This window comes from Rattus norvegicus, chromosome 9 (genome assembly GCF_021556685.1).
Source record: "Rattus norvegicus strain SHRSP/BbbUtx chromosome 9, alternate assembly SHRSP_T2T, whole genome shotgun sequence".
In the NCBI taxonomy this organism is placed as follows: Eukaryota; Metazoa; Chordata; class Mammalia; order Rodentia; family Muridae; genus Rattus; species Rattus norvegicus.
Genome location: NC_141542.1, coordinates 120,114,970 through 120,136,529, shown reverse-complemented (window position 1 = coordinate 120,136,529; position 21,560 = coordinate 120,114,970). Strand labels below are relative to the sequence as shown.

The 21,560-nt window shown below is 44.2% G+C and overlaps 1 protein-coding gene across 8 annotated transcripts in view; it reads left to right on the top strand.

The window, feature by feature from the left end:
- Tmem232 (transmembrane protein 232) overlaps nucleotides 1-21,560 on the top strand; it is a 255,084-nt gene that overhangs the window by 92,113 nt on the left and 141,411 nt on the right. For all 8 annotated transcript variants that reach the window (XR_015628864.1, XR_015628865.1, XR_015628866.1 and 5 more), the window contains 2 exon segments: nucleotides 4,060-4,174; nucleotides 10,485-10,737. Coding sequence is in view for 5 of the 8 variants with exons in the window: in XM_087567424.1 (XP_087423550.1) it covers nucleotides 4,060-4,174; nucleotides 10,485-10,737 (368 nt within the window). In the remaining 3 variants the exon portion in view is untranslated.

The window sequence follows — 21,560 nt, the reverse complement described above, 5'->3', positions numbered from 1 at the left end:
GGTGGGGTGGTGACCCCTGGGATTGTCAATGTGGTCCATGTCACATCCAGCTTTACGGTGGGTCTGGGGGACTAGAACTCAGCTCCTCACACTTATCCTTTAAGCCACATCCTTGGGCTCTCTGTAAAAAATATCTTTAAGAGTTGTGGTTTTCTTGAGGAAGCAGACTGATACTTGTTTTCAGCCCTAGTATACATTTTCACCGGTCCCGGAGACTCTGTCCGGTTTTCCCTTTACGTACCCCAGAGTGAAAAGATCGCCATGGAAATGGACAGTTTAAGGCGAGGTATCTGTGTTGACAGCGGTTAATGTCGTGGTTTTGAGTAGTTGAAGACTAGGACCCACCACTGCGATCACCGAGGACCGCCATGTGATCTCACCTCCACAGTTTACCCCGACCCCTATCCCCACCCCCACCCCGAGAAAGCCCACGCCTGCATTCTCACCGCATAACTTCTCCTTATGTCCTCGCCACATACCTCTCAGGACTTTTCATTGTTTGAATCCCGATAACTCTGAAGAAATAGGAAGAGACCGATGATAGATACAATGAAACACAGAATTAAGATCCCTGATAGTTTATTTTTAAAATCCAGCATCCCAGGGTAAGGGATCATCTGTATTTTCCCCTGATCCCTGACTCACAGGATAAACTTGAAGACGAACGCGATTTTTTTTTCTTTGTTTTCTTTGGGACCTGGCTGCTTCCGTTCCCAGTATAGAGAGTGGTTATTCCTTAGTGGGTCTCCTAATTCCAGGTCTACCCATATTATGGCTTGTGCTGCCCCTGTAAGTTGAGTGACCATTTTTGTTACTGGATTTCAAGGTTGTGTGTGGATTTTGATCTAGACAGTGCTTTCTGGCGAGGTTGGAATAACTTCTAAAAATGTAACCAGTTGGAGACATTTTAATTCCATTTCTCCAAAAGAGCAACCTACTCCCTGGGCGCACGGTTTGGAGGAATAAACTGAACCTGGAGCTCTCAGCCGTCGATGGTCTCACCTCCTCCCAGATGTGCGTGGCTGTCACTGTGAAGCCTGAGTCAGTCTCTTTGTCTACACAATTAGGGGAAATGCACAGCACCTGTTCCTCACGTGGTCCCCGTGCAGTTTCAAAGCTTTGTGAAATCAAGTTGCTGGTAACTGAACCTTTTCTGCATCTTCAAGGAGCCCGAGCGGGGCGGTAGCGGTGTGTGTGTGTGTGTGTGTGTGTGTGTGTGTGTGTGTGTGTGTGTGCATGTTCACCCCGTTCCAGCCCCAGCTCTCCTCTCTGTGTGCATTGATTTTCAATTCTGACTTTTAACAAATTTCAGCGCCCACGTATTGATGCATGAGTCTATTTTTGGCAGGAGCAGTTTTGCTTATAGAAGGTCTTGCAGTCAACAGCACTGATGGAAAAGAGTGTGCTTCTAGCGAGGGAGCACTTTTTCTGCCATAAGTGGCTGACACCGAGATGGTTTTCAATGCATAGCTCGGTGAGCATGCCCTAGTTTAGATACAACTCCCCGGACAGAAAAGAGAACAGAGGAAAGCCTGAGGAGGTACGCTGTTCTCAGGGGCAGGGCAGGGTGGGGGAAGCCCCCGAACTCTCCTTCTGTGGGGGCCTTGTCCCACCTGTGGAGCATTCGTGGTGAGTGTGAATGGGACTCATTCCTCCTGGAGGTCACTGAATGTCCCTCGGCCACTCTGGGACTTTACTTGGAAAGTCATGGAAAGTTACCTTTTAACACCAGAGAAACAGCCATTCACCTCAGTTCAACACCCTAACCCAGCTATTTCAAGTTGGTAATGGCCCACCATTATCAGATTTTGCTTCTTACTTGTTCACATAGACCAGTAAGACTGAGCTAGGCGGGAGACGGCAGAAGCAGATGTATCAGGCAGTTGTTCACAGCGTTTACTTAGTAGCAGAGCTGAGGCTCTGCAGTATCTTGGAATTAGGGGTATCGGTTGGGATTTAGTCTTCTCTGTGTTAGAGAAATCCAGCTGCACTCGTGACCAGATAGGGCGTCAGTCATCGCCCAGGACAAGCAAAGCGCTGTGACATACATGCTCTGACTCATGGGTCCTCTGACCCCTGATCTGTCACCCCAGCATGTGACTTTCAGAGTCGCTACTACAGCACAGAAGTTCTAATTCTGGTATTAGTCGGTATTCCAGGCAGGAGGAAGAGGATCAGTGAAGGAAATAAAAGTTCTAATTTTTTTTTAAAATTCTAATTTATTTAAGTACTATTTTTTTATTAAAAAATAGAAAAAATAGCTTAGGGATTTTTCTTTGTATGTATGCCTCCTTCTGTGTTTTGTCTTGAAACAGTCCTATTATGTAGTCTGCACTGGCTGTGACCTTGTATTCTTCCTGCCTCAGTTTATCAAGTGTAATTACAGGTGTGTGTCGCCCCACCTAGTGATACAAATTTATTTCTATCTCATCGGCCAAACCAACGTCACACGGTGCTTTCAATCTCCAAGGTAATTTCGAGTCAAATGTACTGCGCTATAACTTAGATATAATACGTACTTAGACATAATCTCGGTATATTTTTATATAGACCTGTCATTTTTGAGAAACCTACTCATATATTCCAAGCCACACAACATCCCATGCTGAGGGGACAATCTGTGCCAAACATTTTGCCATCTCGAGTGAAACCTGAGCCCTTTTAGGCCACAGGGAGGTTTAGTGTTGAAACACTTAAGAAACGACTTAGAAAAGAAAGAAGTGCAAAGCCATCTGAGTTGCCAGAGGAGACATTGTTACAGTTAAGTGAGCACTGAAGGGAGTATGTGCGAGTGTCTTGGGCTTCTCCGCGCGTACAGTCTGCCACGTTAAAGAGAAAGGGATTTGAAAAATCTGAAACGAGTCCAAAGCTGTCAAATTTAAATCAAGTAGACAATTAGTGCTAAAGACCCCTGAGATCTGTAAAGCTCTATTAGTGTATTTAGGGTGGTCTTTGTCTCATAGAAGGCATTCCTCTCTGTACCTCTCAAAACCTAGTTTATCAGCATTTATTAACTGTAGAAAGTGACGGGCTCTGTGGTGGAATTCTCATACAAGCACGGAATGTACTTTGACCATAGCTACTGTTCCTTTCCTCCCTCTCCCGATCCCTTGGCCCCGCCTCCTGCAGGCTCCTGTCCCTTCCCCATAGAGGGCCTGTTCTAGGCCTCTCTTCCTTCATGTCTTTATGGGGGGAGAGGCCGTCTAGATTCCGAAGAAAAGGAAAATTTGTGTATTTGTCTTCCTTAGCCTGGCTTAACTCACTTAACGTGTTGAGTGTGTGCATAGGGAGAGCATGATGGATGCTCCCCTAAGCTGAATCCCCTGATACAGCATAATAGTGAGATTCAAACACGCTTGTTAAACACCCGGGATGCTCAACTTACCCAGCACCCACAGCCAAGGCCACAAACGCTCTCCATGCGGGCAATCTCACATTTGCCGTCTCTTAACTCTTCCAGCCTGTACGCACTGCAGTTGGGTGAACCCAAAACAATGGCATAGGCTGTACTTTCTTGAAAACCTTGTTACGTATGAACATTAATGGCCAGTAACTTTCAGTATAAATTCCCACTTATATAGAATTTTAAAAAGCTACCTTGTGATCTTATTCTTTCTCTATGAAATATGCATTTTATTTTGAGATATTTCATTTTTCAAAGAATAACATAATACCGAGGTTTGTCATGAAAAGAAAACCCTCCTCAAATTGACCCTGTTGAGTCAGTTGCCAGAGAACGACTCAGAACATCTCGCAATGACTCAAGGGTTCCCCTGAGAGCCGCAGCCTTTGACTACTGTGTCACACAGATGTGGAAATGTTTCCTGGTGGTTATTACCCCAACGCTGCCAGCCTAGTATCTTAAATTCATAAACTTCTTAAACTATCACTCTTCTTTGTAGACTTTTATTATAATTCATGCCAGCTAGAATCTTCCAGTGTTGAAGATAAATATATCTGACAATCAGAACTCCCATTTCCTTTGGCTTCAATGCTTTTTCATTAAGATTGATTGCTCCCATTATCTATTAAGGCCTTTATCGCTTGTTTACCATTCAGGTTGGATTCAGCGCTGGCTTTGTTGGTCCTGGGGGAAGCCGCTAAGTTGAACATGGCCTGCTTGAAAACACTGATGGACCTAATGACACATTTCCTCTTGTCTCCTCAGAGCCAGGTAACACCTCGCCGTGTAGCTGTGAAAGTAGACGGGCGGAAACATGCTCTACTCTTACCGTCACGCAAATTACATACCGCATCCGAGTGCCTGATGTGTGTAGATCGGTAATGGCTAATGTTGGTGTGTGGTTTTTTTGTATATGTAAATTACTTGTGATAGCATTCATAAACATATTTGAAAATTTTAGTGGAAAGGGGATCATTTCGTCCCGAACTGTTGACTATTAAGTTTGTTTCTGTATTTTTTACAGTTTACAAATGATATTGAACTCGAATCCTTTTTAATTTTTATTTTTTAAACAATTTCATACAGGAATGCAGTGCATCACGGTCCTAGCCACACTAATTGCCCTCTTTTCCCCTTTCCCATCATGATCATCCTTTCTATTTTATGCCATTTTTCTCTCTCCTCTTTATCTTTGATTTTCCTTTTTTTTGTTTTAACTCAATGCAATACATTCTGATTATGGTTTTCTTTTCCCCAAGCCCTTCCAAATCCTTCCCACCTCCCTACTCACCCAACACCACACTCTTACTCTTTAGAAAGCAAGCAAATCAAAGCCGAAACCAACCAACCAGCCAGTCAGTCAGTCAGCCAGTCAGCCAGCCAGCCAGTCAGTCAGTCAGTCAGCCAGCCAGCCAGCCAGCCAGCCAGTCAGTCAGTCAGCCAGTCAGCCAGCCAGACAGTCAGTCAGTCAGTCAGCCAGTCAGACAGACAGTCAGTCAGCCAGTCAGCCAGTCAGTCAGCCAGTCAGCCAAAGTCAGTCAGTCAGCCAGTCAGACAGACAGTCAGTCAGTCAGTCAGTCAGCCAGTCAGCCAGCCAACCAAAAACAAAACAAAAACAAACAAAAACTTAAAGAAAGTACACAAGAAGCATATACACAAAAATCTCTGTGTGTGTGTGTGTGTGTGTGTGTGTGTGTGTGTGTGTGTGTGATAATAGGGAAGGAAATGCACCAAGTGAGTCCCCCAGTACCAGGAATGGGTTACATCCAGTTGAGTTGTCGGCCAAAGGTCTCCCATGGAACCCCCAAACACTTCAGGCTATCCCCAAGTTTATTGGTCGCTCTCCACAAGCTGAGAGCTGTGGAGCAGGTGTCTGTTGAATTAAATACCTAGTTAATAAATCCTGGTGAGGGGATCACCACCCACCTCAATGGTTTATATTTGGAATGAAACACACACACACACACACACACACACACACACACACACACACAGCCTTTATATTTTGACATGTCTTAAACAGTTCAATAGCTGGGCCACTGCCTTAACCATCATGTGGTTAATTTAGTGAGCTACAGAATTTAGTGAATATTTCATCTTGGCTGCTCTGTACCCAGAAGGCTGCCCAACTGGGCTGCACACTAGGCTGTGCTCTCCCAGCTCCTTCCCAAGGTGGCCATGCCTTTCTGTCCTGCACTCTAAGCCATGGCGACTCTGGGAAATTCCAAAAGCCTGCCTCTGTCTGTCCTTCCCAGCTATTGGCTGTTGGCATTTTTATTTACCAATCAGAACCAACTGGGGGCAGGTTCCCAGAAGCTACGTGGAGACACTCATATAAGCAGTTTTGGGAACCCAAATTAACATTAGAATATAAGTAGCATTGGCTGAACCCACTACAGGTATCACAAGTGTTTAGTGGGCCTTTGAGGGGCTGATACAATGCACATCCTGTTTAGGACACAACACTCAATGGTCACTTACTCTTACTTGTTTGACCAGGTTTGAAACTCTGTGGTCTCCATAGCTGTAGATATTTGACTGCATTTACATTATGAGGCGTGTATTTGGTTCTGCGGAATAGACCTAAAACCCTACCAGAAAGTTGTTGGTTACCAGGCAACGAAGAGTCAGGCTGATATCGAACCTGGGGGCGTGTTTTGCCTGGCAGATGGGTGTTGTGGCTTTCAGGGCCTAGAGCTGGATACGGCTGTTGATTTTTGTGTCCCAGATTTTGTGCGGGACATTCTGGGACTATGGACACACAGCCGTCATGAAGGGAGCTTCTAGATAAATTCCTGCTTGTTTCCCCTGCTTCCTAAAGCAAAGAGCATGGTGCCATCACCAACAGGATTTTGCATGTAGAGCTGGAATTCTTACAGATGGGGTTCTTACTGCATTTTCACTGTTTCTGTTGAATAAATTACTTAGTGAAATACTACGATCTCTCTCTCTCTCTCTCTCTCTCTCTCTCTCTCTCTCTCTCTCTCTCTCTCTCTCCCTCCCTCCCTCTCTCTCTTTCTCTCTCCGCCTGTCTGCCTGCCTCTCTGTCTCTGTCTCTGTCTCTGTCTCTGTCTGTCTGTCTGTCTCTCTGTCTGTCTGTCTGTCTCTCTCTCTCTCTCTCTCTCTGTGGTATTTATGAGTGTTTGGGTTTGTGTATCTCTCTGTGGTATTTATGAGTGTCTGGGTTTGTGTATGTGTGTCTGTAGACACAGGTCAATGTCAAGTATTGTTTTGACACAGTCTCTCATTGAACTTGGAGCTCACAGAATAGTTAAGCCCCTGGGGTGCTTGGGATACTCGGATTCCAGGGTGTGCTGCCACCAATGGGTGTTTTATGTGGGTGCTGGGGATGTGAGTGCAGGTCCTCAGGTTTGCACAGCAATCATTTATGCTCTGAGCTATCTCTCCACAGCCACCGCCCTTCGTTTACCACGAACTTCCCAGTGAGGCTGTCTCTGAGAACAGGTTCTGGGAACGCACTCTCAAACTCTGTCCTGAAAGTTGTAATTCTTTTGTATTTTCATGCATATGAAAGTTACACACACTAGACAAGACTATTTCCCAAAATAATATGGAAGGAACTATTTCTTTAATTGATTATTTGAGAGCCACACACATGTAAATCATGCATTTGGATCAAGTCTATCTCCTATTTCCATACCCCTTTCTCCCTCCCAACTTTACATATTCTGTTTTTTCAAACCCTCCGAGAACACTCAGTGTGGTCGGTTTGTGAAAGGGTGTGTAGGCCTATCTACTGGACAACCACTTGGGCCTGCAAGGCGCCATAGCCCTGAATAAAACAAACTGCTTCAATGGATTAATTTTTAAAAATTATTCCATTTATTTACATCTCAAATGTTGCCCCCCCTGGTCCCCCTCCCAGAGTTCTTTCCCCCATCTCCTCTTCCCTTTGCTTCTGAGAGAGTCCCCCACCCCAGGTGTCCCCCTTTTCTGCGGCATCAAGTCTCTACAGAATTAGGTGCATCCTTTTCTACTGAGGCCAGACAAGGCAGCCCTCTGCTACATATGTGCCAGGGACCTCAGACCAGCCTGTGCATGCCCTTTGGTTGGTGGTTTAGTTTCTCTGAGTTCCCAGGGGTCTAGGTTAGTTGACACTTGTTCTTTCTGTGAGGTTGCCATCCCCCTCAGTTCCTTCAATCCTTTCCCCTAACTCTTCCATAGGGGTCCCTGACCTGACTGCAATGGTTGGTGATGGGTCTCTTTCTGCATCTGTCTTAGTCAGCTGCTGGTAGAGCCTCTCAGAGGACAGCCATGCTAGGCTCCTGTCTGCAAGCACAACATTGGCATCAGTAATAGTGCCAGGGATTGGTGCCCACCCAAGTTGGGTGGCCATTTTTTTAGTCTCTGCTTCATTTTTGTCCCTGCATTTCTTTGGACAGGGACAATTTTGGGTCAGAGATGTTGAAGGTAGTTTGGTGACCTCATCCCTCAACTGGGGATCATGTCTATCTACTGGAGGTGATTTCTTTAGGTTCCATCTCCCTGCTATTTGGAATTTTGGCCAAGGCCACCCACATTGCGTCCTGGGAGCCTCCCACCTTCCAGAATCTCTGGGACTTTCTAGAGGCCCCCCTTACCCTCAGCCCCACCCCTGGCAGTTGCGTATTTCCACTCATTCTCCTGCCCTCTGGGCCTCTCACCTGTTTCCCCTGACATCCAATCCTGACCCCTTTCCCTCCCTCCTCCCCCTCCCATCCAGGTCCATCCCTCTCTCTGCCGCCCATGATTATTTTGTTTCCTTTTCTAAGTGGGATTGAAACATCCTCACTTTGGCCTTCCATTTTGTTTAACTTCTTTGTTCTGTGGGGGTGCACCACCGGTATGCTGAGCTTTTAGGCTAATATCCACTTATCAGTGAGTGCGTACTCTGTGGGTGTGGGTGACCTCACTCAGGATATTTCCGTCATTCTAGTTCCATCCATTTACCTGCAAATTTCATGATGTCCTCGTTTTTAATAGCTGAATAGTATTCCATTGTGTAAATGAACCACATTTTCTGTATCCATTCTTTGGTTGAGGGACATCTGAGTTGTTTCTAGTTTCTGACTATTTTGAATAAAGCTGCTATGAACATAGTGGAGCATCTTTTGAGTATATGGCCGGGAGTGGTGTAGCTGGGTCTTCAGATAGAGCTATTTCAAATATTCTTGTATGCAGCAGAGTGATGGATCCTGTTACTTATATTCAGTCTGCTAGCCTGTGTCTTTTTATTGGGGGAATTGAGCCCATTGATTTTGAGAGATGTTAAGGACCAAAGATTGTTAGCTTTTGTTATTTTGTTGTTAGTGGTGGTATTGTGTGTGTGCGTGACTCACTTCCTTTGGGTTTGTTGTGAGATAATGAGTTTCTTATGTTTTCTTGCGTGTAGGTTCCCTCCTTGTGTTGGAGTTTTCCTTCGAGAATCCTCTATAGAGCTGGATTAGTAGAAACATATTGTTTAAACTTGTTTTTTTTATGGAATATCTTGGTTTCTCCATCTGTGGCGATTTGGAGTTTTGTTGGGTATAGTAGCCTGGGCTGGTATCTGTGATCTCCTAGGGTCTGCAAGACATCTGTCCAGGGTCTTCTGTCTTGTAGAGTCTCTGTTGAGAAGTCAGGTGTACTTTTGATAGGTCTGCCTCTATCTGTCACTTGGCCTTTTTCTCTTACAGCTTTTAATATTCTTTCTTTGTCCTTTAAGTTTAGTGTTTTGACTACTGTGTGGCAGGAGGATTTCCTTTTTTGGTTCCAACCTGTTTGGTGTTCCATAGGCTTCTTAAACATTAATGGCCATTTCTTTCTTTAGGTTAGGGAAGTTTTCTTCTATGCTTTTATTGAAGATGTTTTCTGGCCCTTTGAACTGGGAATTTTCACTCTCTTCTATTCCTATCATTCTTAGATTTGGTCGTTTCACTGTGTCCTGGATTTCCTGGATGCTTTGGGTTAGGAGCTTTTTACGCTTTGTATTTTCTTTGGCTGATGTGTCAATATTTTCCATGGTATCTTCTATGTCTAAGATTCTCTCTTCTGCCTCTTGTATTCTGTTGGTGATGCTTACATCTGTATTTCCTGACCTTTCCCCTAGGTTTTCCGTTTGCAGGGTTCGCTCCACCTGTGTTTTCTTTATTGCTTCTACTTCCATTTTTAGGTCTTGGACCGCTTTTCAGTTCCCTCACCTACTGATCGTATCTCCCTGCATTTCTTTAAGGGGTTTATTGGTTTCCTCTTTAAGGGCTTCTACCTGTTTGCCTGTGTCCTCCTGTATTTTAAAGAAAGAATTATTTATAATCTTCCTTAAGGCCTCTGTCATCTTCATGGGGTAGGACTTCAGGTCATAATCCTGCTCTTCAGGGGTGTTGGGCTGTCCAGGGCTTGTTGTAGTAGGAGAGCTGGGTTCTGGTGGTGCCACAGTGCACCAGCTTCTGTTGATCATGTTCTTGCTTTCGCTATCTGGTTATCTCTGGTGTTAACTGGCTTGGGTGTCTCCCAAGAGGCACCTCCCCAGAGGCAGGCAGAGCTGTGTGACCTGGGTTAGATCAGTCATCCTGGGAGAGAGGCAGGGATGTGGGATGGGGGAGCAGGCAGCTGATCTGCCATGGATGCAGGCAGAGGTGTAGACCAGAAGAGTGGGACAGATCCCACACCCGCTGGACTCCGTGGGGTCCCAGCTGGAGTGGGGATTGGGGCAGGGATCTCACCTGTGTCCCTGAGTAGGGCAGACCTCCTGGGAGATGGGCAGTGCTGTGGGGTCAGGGGGTAAGCAGGCCTGCTGATCTGTCACGGGTGCAGGAGGAGGTGCAATAGATTAATTTATTTTCCATAGATTACTAAAGCGATCGGATGCTTGCTACTTCACATATGTATTAGTTACCTGTATCTCTGAACTAATTTTTAAATAAAACTTACTCATCAAAAACTAAGTCTCATGAGCACATTTAGAAATTCTAATTAGTTTCACAACAACTGCATAACATTGAAATAAATCATTTTTGTTATAATTATACTATACATCTGGTTTTGAAGCTGACAGAACGTACTTTGATTCTCTAATGTGCACTTCTGATTTTTTTGGTCTCAGGAAGAGTACTGCAGTATATATGACATCCCCTGGGCCTCAGACATCGTCTTCATATACACATCAATTATTTCGGAAGTCTGTCTGTACGCAGCCACCTCTGACCTGAGGAAAACAGCTTTGATTGGGTTCTGTGTGTGCAAAGACCCGCAGCAGGACATTCACCTCACCAACAAGTCTGAGGAGATGCCCGAATTAGATGGAGCAAGCATTTTAACTCTGCTGAAGTATTTCTCTTCCAGGATCTCTGATAACTGTAAGTAACAAGCTTTTCTTTTTAGTGGATCATATTTTCTAATCATCCCTGTCTCCTATGTATAACAACCTTTCACAGAGTGCTTACGTCTAAATACGAATAATAGCTCTCAGTCCAGTAAGACTTCCCAGGGGAAGTATTTTTTTAAAATTGATTTTTAAAAATCAGTAATTGTAAGACGACTGATATCTAAAATAAACTCAGTAGGTTTTCTGGTTCCAATCAGGTAACTTGGAAACTTAAGATGGCTGAGGCGGCTGTGGGATGTGTTTCCTCTTTCCTTCTGCTCTTTCCTAAGGAGTTTTCTCTCCATTCCTCTAAGCACCTGCCTTTAATCTCCTGTCCTGCTCTTTTTTTCTATCAAGAAATTTCTCTTTGGTTACTCCATCATCATCATCAACAACATCACCAACGGCCGTGATCAATATTGTTATATTTTGCTACCAAGTTGCGGTTGACCAGAAACTAAGGATCTTCCTGCCTTAGGCTCCCAGTACTGGGGTCCAGGCTCACGTGTACTTCACTCCTGACTCTATCCCTGCCTCGAATGACAAATCTAAAAGCTGCCTCACTACTGGGATTGTTGAGAATATTGGGAATCACTAATAATACTTTAAAAAGAGGGACCGTGATCTGATATAAGAAATGCATCTGTTGGTCTAATCTAACAGTCAGTGTGCAGTCGGGCTGACTGAACGTCACAGGTAGAACGGAAGGCACCGGAAGTGATTACTGGTGCAGTCTGTTGGACTGGATTACCTGTTAGTCTCAAGAGTCTGGGACAGGTGCTGCCCCTTTACCGTCTGGCACATGCTGTTCAGCTGTCAGGCGAGCACACCCCAAAGACTGGCTTTTTCCCCTGCAGTGGTGTCATCAGCGGACCTATGGAGCGCCTTCTAGGCAGGTGGTCCTGGGTTGTAGGGTAAAGCTAGTAAATTAGTCAGGGAGCCTAGTTTTTCCACAGCTGCGGCTTCATGTCCCTCCCTGCCTTGAGGGAGGCATTAGATATATATAATTTTATTTTCATAGATACCTGATGACTTTCATGTTTGTCTTAGTCACCATCCTCTTATTATGAAGAGACACCATGGCCAAAGCAACTCTTATAAAAGAAAGCATTGAACTGGGGGCTGGCTCCCAGTTTCAGAAGCTTAGTCCATTGTCATCACAGTAGGGGGCATGGCACACATAGGCAGACAGGATCCTGAGGAGGTAGCTGATAGTTCTACATCCTGATCTGCAGGTAGCAGAAAGGGAGAGACACACTGGGCCTGGCCTGGTCTTTTGAAACCTCAAAGCCCCCCCCCCCCATGTGACACACTTCCTAATCCTTCTAATCCCATCAAACAGTTCTACTCCCTGGTGACTAGTTCAAATATGTGAGCTCATGGGGCCATTTTAATTCAAACCACAACAATGTGATTTTATCATATTAACATACTGTGTGTGTGTGTGTGTGTGTGTGTGTGTGTGTGTGTGTGTGTGTGTAGTTGAATAATTACAAAGCCTTTTTACATTGAAAACTTCTGTTCTCATTTAAAATGCCTCAGTGTTTAATACCGGATTATTTTTTATTACATTCATCAAATACCACCTTTTCGTTTTTTTCTAACTTTATGCTATTCTAGTTTTCTTAGTTTGTGGTACCATTTTATTTCCATTTCCTTCCAGTTTTCTTGTTTCCTTTTTTTTTTTTTTCGGAGCTGGGGACCGAACCCAGGGCCTTGTGCTTGCTAGGCAAGCGCTCTACCACTGAGCTAAATACCCAACCCTTTCTTGTTTCCTTTTTAAAGAGTAACTCAGTGCCCAAGCTCACAGCTCCTGTGAGAAGGTTACATATTACTCAACTTTTACATATTTAACTAGCATAAATGCATCTGTTGGTCTAATCTAACAGTCAGTGTGCAGTGACCCAAACTTTACCTGTCAGTGTGTGCGGCTTGTGGCTAAGATTTTGTGAAAAGTCTGTCCCAGAAAATGACTGTTCTGCTGTTGTATCGTTGTGCTTATCCGCAAGACAGGCTTTAGGAATTAGCATGGCCTTGGCTCTCTGCCTCACTCATATTAAGAATATTTGGGAACTGGTGGGCACTTTGCCTCAGAGCAGCTTCCCTACACATGCTCACACACATGTGCAAGCCTGCATGCTGAATGACAGACATAAATGCCTGCCCCAAATATGCCTATTTGCTGTCCACGGTGACATCTTGATACACGTAACACTCAACCAGAGGAGAAAAGAAGTATCGATAGATTAAATGTGTATAATCAATTATCCATCTATGTGTGTAAATTTACTGGCCACACATCCTAACTAGAGGAAATAAATCCAAAGTTCCTCATGGAATAGTTCGTTCAGTAACTAGAAGAAAACCTACAGCACCTTCATGTCTGATAAGGAACGTCTCCATGAAATGGAGACCCCGATTTTAAAAGACATGATTAGATAAGATCTGGGTACAAGAACTGGTTAACATTAAAATGCAAATGAAGGTCAGACAATGTGAACATGCATTAGAGTAGAGAGGATAATAAAAGAAATTCTGTCATTACGGTCACCGCTTTCAGCCTCATTTCTAAGCTTATTGGACCAAGAGCAAATCCTAACTTGTATGCATCTCTTTTTCTCAGTTGCCCTCTTCCCTAAGACAAAACTGTGTGCTATAATCTGACCTGTAAGTCAGGTCTGGAACATTAAACGTATTCCCCATCCTGTAAACTTCTCTGAGGAGGTACCCACAGCATCCAATGTGAGGTGGGCTGACTAGCCCTCCAGGCTGCAGTGGGTGCTCTCTGCTTTCTTACAAGAGAGCTTCAGTGTAGGGCTAGAAGTCCTGGAACAGCTTCATGTGTCAGGGAAATGCCCTTGGCCTGGGACCCTGGAGCTGCCAGGCAGCTCAGGAGGAACCGTGGTTTCTCTCTCTTTCTCTACTTATTGAAGGGTCGGGCTGAGAGTTCCGAAGACTGTAGGAGGGGCAGAAGTAGATGCTTTCAGTTCAGAGTGGGTGACAGTAAGTGGGTATCGTAAGCAGAACAGAAGAAAAGACTCCACGGCCACTTGTGGTTCCATTTGCAAAGCTAAGTTAGCAGCTAAATTCTGTGGCCGGTGTGACTGCTGTGCTCAGCAAACATAGGGCAGGCTTCCGTGTCTCTGTCAACACTGCTTTGGTGAGACGTCGTCTGTGACGTCTGTAGACAATAGTTCTAGATCTTACAGCTGAAACTGTCCTTCTAAATTTATTTTCAAGAAATCTAAACTAACTAGGCAAAGGGTTACGGATGTTTTTAGAGTTAAGAAATATTGTTGTCTTTCTCAGGAAGTTCTGTTTTCTGTTTATGTTTAAATAAAAGTGTACCTACTATTTTGCTCTCAAATATTTCTGGGGTCATGACCCCTTTGGGGGGCCAAACAACCTTTTCACAGAGGTCACCTAAGGCCATCAGAAAACACAGATATTTACACTATGACTCACAATAGTAGCAAAATTACAGTTCTAAAGGAGCAACGAAAATAATTTTATGGCTGGGTTAACCACATCACGAGGAACTGTATTAAAGGGTCACGGCATTCGGAAAGGTGAGAGCCGCTACTATAGGGTGAAATAATAAACTGAAAATTTCAAGTACTTTGTCTACACAAAGATCTCATCAGCCTAATGAATTAACATTTTGAAGCACAATTCAAGTATTTCATTTAGTTCAGTTATCTGGAGTCTACCACAGAGGAAAAAGAGCAATGGCCTAAAAATAATACATTGTTTCTAAAGCACTTAGATACAGTCTAACATGTCACTTCTTAACAGTATGTTAGCAAACTAAGGAAAAAGGTTTAAACTTTCTGTCCAAATTAATTAAGAAGCTGATATGTGTGCATTAATAAAGTAACTCAGTATGTGCTTGGAAGTTCTATGTTACATATGTCAAAATTAAGGTCACCTCTGTGATCGATCACCTTTGGAATGATTTACTCTTGTATTTTATCTGGCCTAGAAGTTTCATCTTCTTTCTTTACCTTCTCTCTTTTGGTGTCACCTGGCTGCTGGGTGGTGGTAGCACATAAGTTTAATCTCAACACTCAGGAGGCAGGGGCAGAGGGGCAGAGAGGCAGAGAGGCAGAGGGGCAGAGGGGCAGAGGGGAGGGGCAGAGGGGCAGAGGGGAGGGGCAGAGGGGCAGAGAGGCAGAGAGGCAGAGAGGCAGAGGGGCAGAGGGGCAGAGGGGCAGAGGGGAGGGGCAGAGGGGCAGAGGGGCAGAGGGGCAGAGGGGAGGGGCAGAGGGGCAGAGAGGCAGAGGGGCAGAGGGGCAGAGGGGCAGAGGGGCAGAGGGGAGGGGCAGAGGGGCAGAGAGGCAGAGAGGCAGAGGGGCAGAGGGGCAGAGGGGCAGAGGGGAGGGGCAGAGGGGCAGAGAGGCAGAGGGGCAGAGGGGAGGGGCAGAGGGGCAGAGAGGCAGAGAGGCAGAGGGGCAGAGGGGCAGAGGGGCAGAGGGGCAGAGGGGAGGGGCAGAGGGGAGGGGCAGAGGGGCAGAGAGGCAGAGAGGCAGAGGGGCAGAGGGGAGGGGCAGAGAGGCAGAGGGGCAGAGAGGCAGAGGGGCAGAGGGGCAGAGGGGCAGAGGGGCAGAGGGGAGGGGCAGAGGGGCAGAGAGGCAGAGGGGCAGAGGGGAGGGGCAGAGGGGCAGAGAGGCAGAGGGGGAGAGGGGCAGAGAGGCAGAGGGGCAGAGGGGCAGAGGGGCAGAGGGGCAGAGGTACAGGCAGGGGGATTTTTGTGAGTTCAAGGCCAACCTGGTATACAGAGTGAGTTCCAGGACAGCCAGGGCCATCCAGTGAAATCCAGTCCAGAACGAATCCAAAACAAACAAATGAATGAATGAACGAACAACAACAACAACAACCACAACAAAAATGCCAAGAGAAACCTGATACTGCTCAGGTAGAGAAATTCCCAATTTCATCTTGCACATTAGAACGGAAAGTCTTTCCAGTGTTTTGATGTGATCAACATTAAAATTTAATATTATGTTATATATATCCTGAGGCTGCAGAGCGGAAGAGACCACCAACACTGCCCACCCCTGCCCACATCCCTGGCCCAAGAGGAAACTGTATAAGGCCTCTGGGTTCCCGTAGGGGAGGGCCCGGGAGCGGCAGGACCCCTGCGCCTGAGACACCGCCGGAACCTGAAGGAAACAGACCGGATAAACAGTTCTCTGCACCCAAATCCTGTGGGAGGGAGAGCTAAACCTTCAGAGAGGCGGACACGCCTGGGAAACCAGAAGAGACTGCACTCTGTGCACATCCAGATGCCAGAGGAAAACACCAAACGTCATCTGGAACCCTGGTGCACGGAGGCTCCCGGAAAGAGCGGCGCAGATCTTCCTGGTTGCTGCTGCCGCGGAGAGGACTTAGGCAGTACCCCACGAGCAAACTTGAGCCTTGGAACCACAGGTAGGACCAACTTTTCCCCTGCAAGAAACCTTCCTGGTGAACTCAAGACACAGGCCCACAGGAACAGCTGAAGACCTGTAGAGAGGAAAAACTACACGCCCGAAAGCAGAACACTCTGTCCCCATAACTGGCTGAAAGAAAACAGGAAAACAGGTCTACAGCACTCCTGACACACAGGCTTATAGGTCAGTCTAGCCATGGTCAGAAATAGCAGAACAAAGTAACACTAGAGATAATCTGATGGCGAGAGGCAAGCGCAGGAACCCAAGCAACAGAAACCAAGACTACATGGCATCATCGGAGCCCAATTCTCCCACCAAAGCAAACACGGAATATCCAAACACACCAGAAAAGCAAGATCTAGTTTCAAAATCATATTTGATCATGATGCTGGAGGACTTCAAGAAAGACATAAAGAACTCCCTTAGAGAACAAGTAGAAGCCTACAGAGAGGAATGGCAAAAATCCCTGAAAGAATTCCAGGAAAACACAATCAAACAGTTGAAGGAATTAAAAATGGAAATAGAAGCAATCAAGAAAGAACACATGGAAACAACCCTGGACATAGAAAATCAAAAGAAAAGACAAGGAGCTGTAGATACAAGCTTCACCAACAGAATACAAGAGATGGAAGAGAGAATCTCGGGAGCAGAAGATTCCCTAGAAATCATTGACTCAACTGTCAAAGATAATGTAAAGCGGAAAAAGCTACTGGTCCAAAACATACAGGAAATCCAGGACTCAATGAGAAGATCAAACCTAAGGATAATAGGTATAGAAGAGAGTGAAGACTCCCAGCTCAAAGGACCAGTAAATATCTTCAACAAAATCATAGAAGAAAACTTCCCTAACCTAAAAAAAGAGATACCCATAGGCATACAAGAAGCCTACAGAACTCCAAATAGATTGGACCAGAAAAGAAACACCTCCCGTCACATAATTGTCAAAACACCAAACGCACAAAATAAAGAATATTAAAAGCAGTAAGGGAAAAAGGTCAAGTAACATATAAAGGCAGACCTATCAGAATCACACCAGACTTTTCGCCAGAAACTATGAAGGCCAGAAGATCCTGGGCAGATGTCATACAGACCCTAAGAGAACACAAATGCCAGCCCAGGTTACTGTATCCTGCAAAACTCTCAATTAACATAGATGGAGAAACCAAGATATTCCATGACAAAACCAAATTTACACAATATCTTTCTACAAATCCAGTACTACAAAGGATAATAAAGGGTAAAGCCCAACATAAGGAGGCAAGCTATACCCTAGAAGAAGCAAGAAACTAATCGTCTTGGCAACAAAACAAAGAGAATGAAAGCACACAAACATAACCTCACATCCAAATATGAATATAACAGGAAGCAATAATCACTATTCCTTAATATCTCTCAACATCAATGGCCTCAACTCCCCAATAAAAAGACATAGATTAACAAACTGGATACGCAACGAGGACCCTGCATTCTGCTGCCTACAGGAAACACACCTCAGAGACAAAGACAGACACTACCTCAGAGTGAAAGGCTGGAAAACAACTTTCCAAGCAAATGGTCAGAAGAAGCAAGCTGGAGTAGCCATTCTAATATCAAATAAAATCAATTTTCAATTAAAAGTCATCAAAAAAGATAAGGAAGGACACTTCATATTCATCAAAGGAAAAATCCACCAAGATGAACTCTCAATCCTCATCTTAGATTGGTTTATATACAAGTGTGCAATTTCTAGGCTTGAAAGTAAAATGATGCTATCTGGTGCTGGATAGAGGAGCCTTATTTTTTATTATGGCAGCTTGCTATTTTTGTAACATGGTGATTTGGTTGAACACATAAAGTACAGTAGTAACTGACCTCCCCCTCTTCCTGGATGAGTGAGGAGATGATTAAATGTTGATGTCAGCATCCATGAACATATTCAGATGAGCTTCTGCTTCTGTTGAAAAGGATGCTGTGTTTGATTGTGGTCCGAAGCTTTGAAGCACTACTTGGCATCTCCTTCCTTGGAGGTCTCACTGTTTAAACATAACAGATTTGATAGCTTGTTGGTAAGGTGAGGTCCAGCTTGTCTCCACTAGGTCATCTTCATGTGAATCCGGTGGTTATACGGTTTTGTTCTAGGGATATTTCATTTTTTTTAATAACGGTTTTAGCTGACATTCATGGAGAGAATGAATCCTTAGAACTGTGCCACTAGTGAAAGGAAATCCTGTCTAGAGTATGTTTCTTTACAAAGCTGTGTCACACCATCCTTTGGGCCCTCTGCTGGAAAAGTAGAATCAAGTCTCAAATAATGCCTTTTAAATTGTATCCTCTAGTATTATAGATGTAGGACAGTACTGTATCATACCTCTGTGGATGTAAAATAGCTTGTACCTGCTTTATGATATGTAGTAGTGATCGTGCTTTATCAGAGCTGTTTTTAATGATGTTGCTCAGAATGTTTTCTTTCCAGATGATGATTGAGAAGCTAATTTAAAAAAAAATGGTGCCAGGTACCACAAGAGTATCAGAACTGTGCTGTTTTCTCGGGTTTTGTTTTTTTACTTTTTTTTTTTTTAATGGAGTGTGCTGGATGTCTCTACAGTTTTGTTCAGATGACTGCAGAACCTGGAAAAGCTGTTGCTGCTGTTGATGCATAACACACTGCTATTATTGGTCTTTTCATATAAATATAAATATATATATACAGATATATAATTTGAATTTTTTGAAACTTTACCTGTGCTGTCAACTTTCGAAAAAAGTATCCCCGTTTACTGTGTTGAGTTGGCACTGTACAGAAATTAACAGCCATATTGGTCTAGAAATGTTGAACTTAAGTTTTTTCCATTTGTACAGGGGTAACACACTGTATGAAATATGTAAGGTCTTATATACGTGGGTTTGATTACAAAAACTAATAAAGTATTCTCTAGATTAAAAAAATTTAATATTATGTTATATATGTGTGTAGAGGCACACACACACACACAAATGTATGCAAACACACATACATAATGCTACATCACTACATATGGGACACCTACCCTTTACTACATTGTATTCTTTATAAGTTAATGAATGAGTTAGGGATTCTGTTCTCAGACAGATCTCAGGACTTGTGAGTTTGTAAACCCATCGCCTATTGCCCCTGCCACCCTGCTCTGTCATTTGGAGTGTAACTATTTGTCCTTGCTGTTCATCTCCTTTTTCAACATTCACAGATGAAGTGATTCCTAGGACACGGTCATCCAAAAATGTCATCTTAGCTCCGTAGCACTCGTTCCACTCCTCACTTTGTCCTCTTTCCTAACCCCCGTCCTCCTCTTCCCTTCAAATCGCCCTCACTTCTCTTTCATATACAGAACACTTGTATATATAATATATATGTACACACATGAGAAAATATAAATATATATGAAATATGTAAGCATATGTGAATTGTGTAACCATGTATGAAATAAATAAGCATATAGATGAAATATAAATAAAATATAAAAAAAGCAAAGAACTAGAAATACAGCATTTCAAGCACTTAGTGAGCTAGCATAGGTTCTAACCCTGACTTCATAACAGTACATCAGTGAAGGGAAGAGAGGAGGCTTAGACTCCCTGTCCACATTATACATAAATTATATATATGCATATGTATATATGTACAAAGTTTAGACTTCCTGTCCAAATTATATTTATATATGTATATATATGCACATACATAAATATATGTGTTTTCTCTATATGTCTATAATGCATGTATAACATACATGAGCACTTCGGGAATTTGCATGCCATCCTCGGCCAGAGTCATGACAACCATGTGTGCATCGGGCCAGTTTTGATGTCTCCAGAGCCAGTATCTGATCTTCACCATTTTTATTACCTAACAGGTATAATTGTAGTATTTCTCCCCTCACTGGCTTGGTTCACCTGCTGCCATGTCATTAAGATTCATACATGCTGGCACAGGTAACAGGCCTCAGGAGCACAGGAATGACACTAATAGGCTTTCAGACCTTAACTTTAATTCCTTTGGCTAAATCCCCTCCACCCTCCCAAAGCAGGGCCACACAGCAATTTGCCTTGAAGTTTTCAAAGAAGTCGCTCACAGTATTCCACCATGGCTGTACCATACCACCTTCTTGGCAAAACCACAAAAGCGGGGTTGGGGATTTAGCTCAGCGGTAGAGTACTTGCCTAGCAAGCGCAAGGCCCTGGGTTTGGTCCCCAGCTCCAAAAAACAAACAAACAAACAAAACAAAAAACAAAAAACAAAAAAACCCAACCCCCCCAAAAAAACAAAAAACAAAACAAACAAACAAAAAAACCAAAAAAACCAAAAAAAAACCAAAAAAACAAAAAAACAAAAAAAACCCCCAAAAAACCCACAAAAGCACTGCAAATTCTTCACAGCCGTGGTCGCGTTTGTCTCTTTACCCTCATCTTCCTTTAGCTGTCGGTGTGTCTCCTTTAAAGAACTGACTCTTCGAGTCCTTTGTCTACACTTTCAGTGGGAGGGGTGAGATCGCTGTTTCCTTTGCTGAGAAAGTTGGGGAGATTTATACTCTGATTTTGTCTGTTTGCCCCTTTGAGGTAGGGCCTTGACCCATGGCCACACCATGCCTGGAGCTCACTGGGAAGTTTTAAAGTCTTGATCTCTTCCCCACTAGGCCACCCTGGGGATTTCCATCTTGGCAGTTGAGAGAGAAGGACAACTTGGCTATGGAGATTCACTGCTTCCTCACCAAGGACATATCTCCAGTAGGAAAAACTTGATGTCATTTAAAATATATAACCAGAGGGGTTGGGGATTTAGCTCAGTGGTAGAGCGCTTGCCTAGGAAGCGCAAGGCCCTGGGTTCGGTCCCCAGCTCCCAAAAGAAGAACCAAAAAAAAAACAAAAACAAAAACAGATACCTGCCGTCTAAGGCCAATATCTCAGCATCTCTCTTCACAGAGTTCTCTTTCTGGTTTTTTGAAATGGCAATCTATTTCCCCCTCCCTTCCTTCCCTCCAAGTCCTCCTATACACTTAGTTACTAGGCTGCAATTACCTTTAACTTTCATTCCTTATTAATGGGCGCGTGCACGACATGGGGTCCACATGTCACGTTGTCAATGTGAGGGTCAGAGGATGACCTCGTGGGTTGTTTCAGGTCACCAGGCTCCTTCAGAGGATCCCTCTGGCCCGCCTTACTAGTCCTTCCGTTGTTTATAACTTCCTTGTGTACTTTGGAGATTAACATTAGCATAAGGTGGGTTGCAGGTGTATTTTCCCATTATTTTCTTTAACAATATCTTAAACAAGTGAGACTTTGTTTCCAGTGTTCTCACTCCTCTCTTTAAGATTGTTGCCTCATGGTCATAGACAGAGATCCAGGGACACTACCTCTCAATAAGTATAAAGTG